Here is a 9,311-nt window from a genome sequence, read left to right on the forward strand (position 1 = left end):
GTAAAAATAATTTAGCGCATCGCGTAGTTGCGCGCCTGTTGGAGATGCTCTTACGAGACTCTTTTGCGTGCTATACACAATGTACAAGGATTAATTTCAGATTGCAGAAGGTAAGTGTTCACATATGGGAAGCAGCTACTAATGGTAAGTTGGCAACACGCGGAGACAAGCTTTTACAGCCAAGCTGTAACTGGCTCAGCCATTCTAAGACGATTTCAGAGGCGAACTCCAGATTGTTTCCGTTTCAATGCAATTGCTGCTATATGCACAATCTGTCAAACAGGATTGGCAACCCTTTAAAGCGCCCACGTAAAATAAAAATTTCCATGTCAGGAACAGCATTCAAAGATTTACAGGGCCATACATCCTGGAAAAGTAACTAGCATGGTACATAAGTTATAGCGCATCTCAGGCTCACATCACCTATTCCTCTTGTTGTTTGTTGGATACAACGACCATGAAGGAAGAAGAAACCAAGAAGAAGAAGAAGATGATGTCTGCAAAGAAGAGATCCATGTCTGGAAAAGGGAAGAGGCGAAGCGCCAGGTTGCTCAAGCTCGAGGAGCAGAAGAATGATGACAAGGATGGTGGCTGCATCCTAGATCCCTGGCACATCATCCGGAATAGCTTCTCCTGCGCCGCGCAAGGGAAGAGAAAAAGGAATGACCAAGTCCAGGTAAAAATTTCCATCAAAGCTATGAATTTGTTTTCTCTCTCCCGGTTGATCTGTTCATTCATCTACATCTTTCTTCACAAGTTACAGGGAGAAGCTTCGTGTGGCCAAGAGATCGATGCGGCATATACCGGTAAGTGATCACCGCCTTGTTTTCTGATGGCATGCTGATGCTGCCTGTGTGTGCATGCGTGAATCCAGTTAATTTTGTTTCAGATAACATGTCAGGCAAGGACGCGACATCGGAGCAGATCATCGACTACATTCTCAACATGCTGGAGCTGTAAGCTTGGGACTATGTGTATATCTTTTCTTTTCCTGTTTTGCTACAGCACAAGCGATGTTGCGTTGATGAGAGAGTGGCCGTAGATGGGGGAGGAAAGGGCGGCGGCAAGAGGGCTAGAAGATGAGGATGTGATAAGGAAAGTTGGGGTTAGGTGAAGAAAACGAATTATAACCATTGAATGGAAAGCATGCGGCTAAAGGAGGTTACTAGGATTTTAAGAAAAAAATGCAATTGTGCTACGGCAAGACCCCTTTCGGTTTGAATAGAGCTCATGTGACTGGAATTCTCTTAAATTTAAATCACCTTGCTTCTTCCTCCTCCCCTCTAGTGGCATGAGGTGGAGCTCACAACCGGCGGTAAGGAGATGGCCGTAAAGAGAGGCCTGGGGCTGGGGGCATTGGCGCGGGAGAAGAGCTGCCACCACCTGGACATAGAGAGATGTTTGTGTGCGTGTGCGGAGAGGAGGGGGGGAGGGGTCATGTAGAGAGCAAGGTGAGGAGGGGAAGGGGGCTGCGTGACTAGCTATGGGGGGGGGGGGGTCAAAGAGCGGGTTGAGGAGCAAATGATGCGGAGTGATCGGATATAGGGAGAAGAGGGCGACGGTGGCAACCAGAGAGCTGAATGACGAGGAGGACAGTAAATATAGAAAGTTAAGGGTTTAGGGGGATAAGGCGAAACATAGGAAGGTCTTTTTTGTTGGATGGAACTCATGTGAAGAGCAAAAAAGAGAAATTGTGGAAATCATGTGGCTTGGCTAAAGAAAGATTTTTGAAACTAGCTTGGCTAAAGAAAGTGACCAGGCAACTGTACTCAAGCATCTCTTTCTTGTTGGTCGGGCTGTGGCGTTGTGTATCGGGAGCACAAGCGCGAACCTGGAAGGTCTTTTTTACATGCGTTTTGTTTGTCCCGTTGCAGGAGAGACAGACTTGAGTTGTTTGCGATGCCGGATGACATCCAGGTAAACCATGCTCGCATGAACAAGGCACGTCTGAAATTTCCCCTCGCGATTTATAAATGGAAACGTTGACATATTTCTTGTTTCATCTTGACATGGTGGTGCAGGTGGGTGATTGCACGGAACGGGTAGAGAGGCCCGGCGATTTCGCGACGTTAAGGCAGAAGAACACAGATGGCACCTACAAGACGCTAGAGCAATTCGAGGTCAGCCCGTCTCATTCATTGTTCCTGTTGTTTATTTTTCTTTCTTTCTTTCTTTCTTTCTTTCTTTATTTATTTATTTATAGATAGATAGAGAAATGAACATTTGGTTCCATGATCTTCATGTGCAGAAGGATGTGTACATGGTGTTCCAGAAGGCAATGTCCATAAACAGCCAGGACACCATACCTTACAAAGAGGTTAGTCGGTCGTTCATTCCTCAATTAAGCAACCATACTATACGTTGCATGCATGCCAGAATGAATGCATGAATGTTTGTTTTTGGTGCAGGCCGTGGCGTTGCTGGATCAAGCCAAGCAGGTTTTCCTGTCCCTCAAGAAGAACCGGATGTACTCCGAGTCGGACCTCCTGGCCTGGCGTCACAAGCAACTCGACGCCGGGCCCAGCAAGGCAGCGAGAGATCAACAAGGCGGCGATGCTGCTGTTACACCTGCACAGCAGCGGCCCAGCATCACGCCGCTGAGGAAGAAGGCCGGCGAGAAGAAACACCAGATCGGCAAGGGAGGAATCAGAAGCACGCCATCGCCGGTAAAGAGAGCAAGAAAAGGTAATGAGTCGATGAGACGACATCGATCCAATGCACATCCAAAGAGAACATTGCTGAATGCTGACGTGATGGCGCTGGCCACAGGGTTCGCAGCAGCGACAACGGAACCTGGTGGCGCCAGGGAGCTCAAAAGGAGGCTCACTTACAACGATGTCGCTGGTCGGGCAACGCCGGTGACGCTGCCGCCGCCTGCCTTCCGAGATGGGCAAGCTACCGTCGTTTATGTATGTAAAATATACTCTACTACTCCTATAGTAGGAGTAACAATCATGGATGCGTGGGAACTGAAGCAAGTTTTGGTGCAGCAACATGCGCAGGTGCAGGGAGGGCACACGTACCAGGAAAGCCTCCGGCGCTACGTGCGGGACGCAGGGCTCAAGGCAAGGCTGGCCACCGAGTTTAAGATCCTCGAATGTGACACTCGGGGCAGGCACAACCCCTCGCCGGCCTCCTACTGGAACGGTTTCGCCCCCAACGCCGGCACCTACTACCCCTCAAGTGCCGCCGCCGCCGCCTCCACCGCGCTCCGCACAATGTCACCGGCGTCCGGTGGCGAGCGGCCTTTTCCGGATTGCAAGCTGGAGACGGACGACCTGCTCAGCCTCGTCATGCTCATGGGCACGCCCGCCTTCTTGGAGAGAGCTAAGCACATGTTTGGTTACACGGCCGCTGAGGACAGCTCCAAGGTGACCAGAGCGGCCGGCGACGCAAAGGTCGCCGTCACAGAAGCGCCACAGACGAGTGAGCCAGGCGATCCGGCGGCAGCCACTTTCGGACCGTTCGCTCCGCCCAAGTTGCCCCTTAGCCGGCTGGGCTTCAGCCAGTTCGCCGGCTCTTCGGCCCAGCCGTTCATGGTGAAGTCGAATTCTGCCGGGGAGAAGAGACGAGAATGAAGGACGAACCCAACTCCAGCAAGTTCACTCCGTCCATTTTGTGTCGTGTCCTTGACTCCCATTATATCGCTCAGCGTCAGCGGGGAAATGATAGTATTATTTTAGAATAATAATTGCAACTAGCATCTCTTTTCTATCTAAACTTAGTCAGACACCTGAGGTTGCTCATCATCAAATGTATGCAAGTTCCAAAACCATCACAGACTTCAGATATACACAAGACTTTCTGCCACAGGCCAACATATTTTTTTTTTTTTGCCAAGAAATAACATACCGGAAGTAATTAACATGCCACAACAGTTGTTTTCTGATTGCTACCCAAGCATATTAGCAGACTGGACTCCTTTCTCTTATGTTTTTCTTAAAGGAAACACTGGCATATTACCTTCTTAACACGTATGTAGCTCGTTGCCACTCTCAAAGCATCGCACGGCTGTAAACGCCACCTACACCGTAACAATTACTGCATCAGCCAACTTCAAGAGGTCTCGCAAACTTAAAACAAGAAGCAGCAGCAGGACCTACAGTATGAATGGCAGCTGCATTTATCAACCTTTCCAGGTATCCTTGATGTTCCTGACCGTCCTCAGCGCTTCAACTGCCGACTTGGCACCAAATTTTGCCTGCAGAATCAAGGATACAGTCACCAAATGTGTGCCGTTTGTATTACAGAAGCATAGTAACTAGCGGGTGTGCTTTATGGACCTGTATTTCAGGCAGATCAACACGCATGAAGGTGTTTATCTCAAACTCATCTCCTATAGTTGAGGGAACCGTCGGTTGATTTGCCTCACGCTGCTTTTGAGCCCATTCCAGTTTCTGCTTCATTTTTTCATTCTCTGGCTCGACTGTCAGCATGAATTGTAGGCTCTTTACAGTGTACTGTGAGATACAATGAAATAATAAGAGCAGAGTATACATCACTTATCTGTTCAAGCATATCATATTAGCGACACATAACACAAATTATTGTTGGGTGCGCACATGGAGTTAATGGCAAAGGTGTTTTCAGGATGTTTTTTAGAAAGAATAGTGTGACACTGACATGAACACTTTTTACATAACATAGGAAGCCAGATTGCAACAATTTGAGCCAGACAGAAAATGTATAAGTATTATATTTTAGTTAAGGATCCATATACTAAACTCATTCAGAATTCATGTTTTCACATGCACTCCAGAACCTAAAGCATACGTCATCTTCTATAACTCAAGTTTAAAAGGAGGCCAAAACAATCAACGGAACAGCATAGAGGATGTAGAGAGTGGCATGATAGCTAAACTACCACTTGTCGATGTTGAACACATGTAACAGACACACACCGAACCGAACAACTAATTAAGGAATATATCTGCTACACTTTTGAGTATATAAGTTTCACTGAAGATTCATATTCGTCAAAAATGAAGGCCTGTTATTCCAGAAAGAGCTAAGAAACTTGCCTCATGGCCACAGTAAACACGAGTTGACTTAGGCAGCGAGCCCAGTGTAACACAAAGGGACTGGTACATTTGCTCTGCCGTACCCTCGAAAAATCTCCCACAACCAGCAATGAACTGTGCTTCAAAAAATGGTCAGGTATTTAACATGGAGAAGAGCAATTATTATGTAATGTGTATACTAACCAAGGTGTCTCCAGTAAATACTGCTGGGTCTTCCTCCTCTTTGCTAGTAACGTAGTAGCTAATATGACCTTTTGTATGACTGTTGGAAATATAAAAACAGTAAGGACCACCAAATCAAGAAAATAACAAAGTTGATAATTCACAGAGCAAACATACAAAAGGTTCCAACACCATTCAAATCAGTAATCCTAGTAAAATCCATGAAGTAGTAGTGCTATTATATGATTTATTTATTCAAGCGGATGCACATCTTTGAATAATTCAGTGTCCTTATACACAAAAGGTTTTATTTCTTATCTTTTAAAGCTTACGTGATCCGGAAAATAGAAACCATACTAATCATATAAGTAAACTAATGAGGAGGTGAGAACTATGTTACATGGCAAGAAGGTAACAACTCATACCATGGCGTATGTAGGCACAGTATCTCAATTTCCTTCCCAATGGATAACTTAGTTCCGTTTTCCACCTGATCAGTGCAGCCTTTAACATTGTCCATGGATCCCCCATAGACCTTAATCCCTGGCACCAGCAGCCTCATCTTCTCATTGCCACCAGCATGATCCCTAGAAACATAAATAATCATTACCAGCTCACTACATGATTGCAACTATACCTGACGATTATAGCACATATGAAGTAAATCATCATTACCAGCTCACTAGATAGTTCCAATAACACCTTTTAGCACATATTGAGTACTCTCTCTGTCCCATAATATAAGATGTTTTTGCAAGCTAACCCAGCTTGCAAAAACGTCTTTATTGTGGGACAAAGGGGGTACTACTTATCTTCTACCTACTGCCAGATAGGTACCTTGAAAGCATCAAAATGTTTTCTTCATCAGTCTTTATTTGTATTAGAAACGCCGCGTGTAGTACGAATGGAATACGCCAATTACTTACACTGCATATTCAGTGGAGTGCCCACATAGCTCTTTCATCATTGTGTAATTTATTACTTCATTTCTCTTCAGCCATTTCTTATGTATGATTCTACTTTGTATCGTTCTCTACATGATTGCTAATGAATCGTACAAATATATGTTGGTTTAGCACATACTAATATTCTGTTCAACTTAGGGATGAAAAGGGAGTGGAAACTTTCCGGATTTTCCATGGAAAAACGGTGATGAAGAAGAAATACGGAAACAGAATATTGTGGAATGGAAATGGAAATGGAATTTCTTACGCTGAACGAAACGGCGTTTTCCGGCAGAAATTCCATTTCCGTAAATACGGAACTTTCCGTTTCCCCATGGCTAGGCTACTATGTGGCTCAGTCCAGCACTCAATAAAACACATGTTGTGGCCCAACATCCAGATCGCTAATACCTAACGTAGTCTCCTTATACGTGTCACTATCCCCAGCAGGCCAGCCTACACCCTCCTGCCCATCCTCGCTGCACTGTCCAGGCGCCTCCACGTGGTGCGGCTGGTTTAAGAGATCATCGAAAGACGTTGTAGTCATATAAACTGGAATAGCTTGTTAGTTTGCTTGTGTTTTTCGAAATCATTAAAGGGGTCTTTTAGTTCCGGCGAACATACGGATTTGTATCACGTCCGCACCGTATTCATTACCGGTAATATCTCTTTCCGTATTCGTTTCCACTTCCGGAAAAAAAAAATAAGAAAACAAATGCGGCAACACTCAGTTCCGTCTGTTTCCGTTTCCGCTCCTTTTTTTTTGAATTTTCAGGGGGACGGGGGTGTCCCACCTGAACATTTCATTAAAAGAACAGGGGCAAGCCTCCTGGGGGCAGAATGTTTACATCATTTTGGGATAGACAGCACGGGGTTGACATAGCACAAGGTAAGCTGCAAGGGCGATCAGTCACGAGTCGACGTCTCCCTGTCTATCACTCTTCAGCCTTCCACGCCACAGAGCAGCGTCCTCGCGGCAGCGCTTGAGGAGAAGCGAAAGAGATGGCCGCAGGCCGCGGAACACCACACCGTTCGGATGCTCCCACAAGTGCCAGCAACACAGCAACAGGAAGGTGTCAACCGATGCCTGACCGATGGCCGGAGAGACGTCCAGCAGGTGCAGTGACTTGACCGACGTGCCAAGGAGCAGGACGCCCAGCTTGGTCCAGAAGGAGACGGCGAAGGGGCGGCCGAAGACAAGGTGTTGGGCGGACTGAATTTCTGCTCCGTTTACATCCCTAATTCACCTTGTAGTTATCCTCAGAGCAATAAGAGCATCAAGCTATTAGCTTTATCTTTCCTTTTCCATTTCTCCATCTCTATTTTCGAGTTCTATAAGAACACGTAGCATGATTACACGAGTGACGTTTTTGCAATTATACTGGTTTGTTCTGCAACAACTATAGAAGCACGAAGCAGAGCACATCCGTATTCTAGAAAGTAGTGACCCTCTTAACAACCAAGGGAAGTAAGCCGATGAATTGCTAGGCTGGGATGGGATGGGAATGGGATGGATGGCGTACCAGTGGTGGTGGGTGGTGAGGACGCAGTCGATGTAGGCGCCGACCTCGCTGGCCGCCGCCAGCACCTTCTCCGGCTCCACCGGGTCGACGGCCGCCGCCGCCTTGGTGCTCTCGTCAACGATCCTTGAAAAGAGAATAAACAGGATCTCAAACGGATCTCCGAGCAGAAGCTAAGCAACAAGGGAAGCAAGGTTCAAGATTCGTACAGGTAGGCATAGTTATCCTCCAAGCAAGCCACCGGAATGATCTTCATCCTTCGATTTCTGGAACGAAATCCTGACGGAGAAGAGTGGAAGCAGGCCGGAAGTGAGGAGAGGGTCGTGGAAGGTTTAAGAATGGGGAACAACCGCTTTGGGGAACCAGGGATCCTCTGTATCCGTCAATTTGGTGAACCAGGCCTGCCATCGTTTCTTTTTTCCCCTCTGTCTCCCTCTTTCTTTCTGAAAAATCTACGGAACCAATACAGGCGCCTATCGCTTGTGTAGTTTTATTTAACACAGTATAAACGCAAGCACTCATATACACGTGCATACATACATTCATCCCTATAAATGTATACACACATCCTACCCCTATGAGCACCTTCGAAAGACTGAGCCGGCATATCATCTTGAAATTTACAAAGTCACCTAAGCACCTCGTCGTCGACGGGAACGTCTCCTTTCACTGAATGCGTGTCGCCGAAAATCCTGAAATAAATTTAGGAATAAATGCGAGCACCAGGCTGAACCCTGGTGGGCTGGGATACCACGATCCCTTTAACCATCCAACCACATATTGGTTCGCATCGTTTGTGTAGTTGTGTATCTGTGTTTCATGACATTTTTTATAAAGAAAATATATTAATATCATGAATATATCAATTACATCCAGCATCTACAAAGTGTGTTTCACGGTATGCCCTAGAAAAAATCTTAAAACCCACCCCTCTCTCTAATATAACATAACAACAATAATAATACACCAATAACATCTTAGCATTATATAGGACGGAGGAGTAATTTCCCTTCTTACTACTGACGAAACGCACATCAATTTACTTTAAAATGCCAAAGCGTTCTTTGACTTGGTCTTTTTACTGGTTTGTCTGTTTTACTATCATCGGCGAGGGCTTTGAAAGTGAAACCCATTGGACATATTTTGGCGACCATTTAGACTATTAGTTATTTACCATCATATTTCTAATGAGTTTTCAAAAAATTGAACATTATTGTGCACAACCTAGTGTATACTAGAGATTCAAATTTTGTAATGTGTACTAGCAATCCATCTTTACAATGCAAGAGAATACAATCATATAACTCTCATCCAGCAAAGTGACATCACACAGGTATTGTTGTCCATTATAATCCTTCATCTTCCGTCTTTCGTCAACATCAATTACGCTATCTTATTTCCCAAGGCTAGTAGGTAAAATTGTGTCTATCATAGCTTGTCACAGAACTAGTTAAGACTTGCTAAACATTTAACGGTTTAAAAGTAAGTAAAAAATATGAAATAAATAGGGGAGCCTCACTCCAATATAATAAGATGATCCAACGGTGTGATTGTGAAAATATGCATTTATGTGTCCTTAGCAAAAAAAACAAGCGTTTCAGCTCACTTCAGGATCAATATATATTGAAACATTTGTTCTTTTTGTCCAGGACACATGCAGTCAT

The 9,311-nt window shown here is 45.3% G+C and overlaps 2 protein-coding genes across 3 annotated transcripts; one reads left to right on the plus strand and one right to left on the minus strand.

The window, feature by feature from the left end:
• The first annotated feature begins 457 nt into the window (after positions 1-457).
• On the plus strand, positions 458-3,578 carry LOC123083773 (uncharacterized). Its single transcript, XM_044505705.1, has 8 exons — positions 458-676; positions 764-806; positions 890-956; positions 1,875-1,917; positions 2,022-2,120; positions 2,249-2,317; positions 2,409-2,685; positions 2,770-3,578. Exons 1-8 carry the CDS (start codon positions 458-460, stop codon positions 3,576-3,578), a joined length of 1,626 nt encoding a protein of 541 aa, XP_044361640.1.
• A 143-nt stretch (positions 3,579-3,721) lies between these two features.
• On the minus strand, positions 3,722-8,065 carry LOC123085775 (hydroxyacylglutathione hydrolase cytoplasmic). 2 transcript variants are annotated; one of them, XM_044507476.1, is made up of 8 exons: positions 7,857-8,065; positions 7,651-7,773; positions 5,609-5,770; positions 5,205-5,283; positions 5,022-5,135; positions 4,284-4,460; positions 4,132-4,201; positions 3,722-4,024 (listed from the first exon to the last, which is right to left on the minus strand). In XM_044507476.1, exons 1-8 carry the CDS (start codon positions 7,901-7,903, stop codon positions 3,996-3,998), a joined length of 801 nt encoding a protein of 266 aa, XP_044363411.1. In that variant the 5' UTR covers positions 7,904-8,065; the 3' UTR covers positions 3,722-3,995. The 2 variants fall into 2 exon arrangements, with proteins under 2 accessions (XP_044363411.1, XP_044363412.1); XM_044507477.1 differs by having other exon boundaries at positions 4,104-4,201.
• Positions 8,066-9,311: the final 1,246 nt, after the last annotated feature.

This window comes from Triticum aestivum, chromosome 4A, assembly GCF_018294505.1.
Source record: "Triticum aestivum cultivar Chinese Spring chromosome 4A, IWGSC CS RefSeq v2.1, whole genome shotgun sequence".
Lineage (NCBI taxonomy): Eukaryota > Viridiplantae > Streptophyta > Magnoliopsida > Poales > Poaceae > Triticum > Triticum aestivum.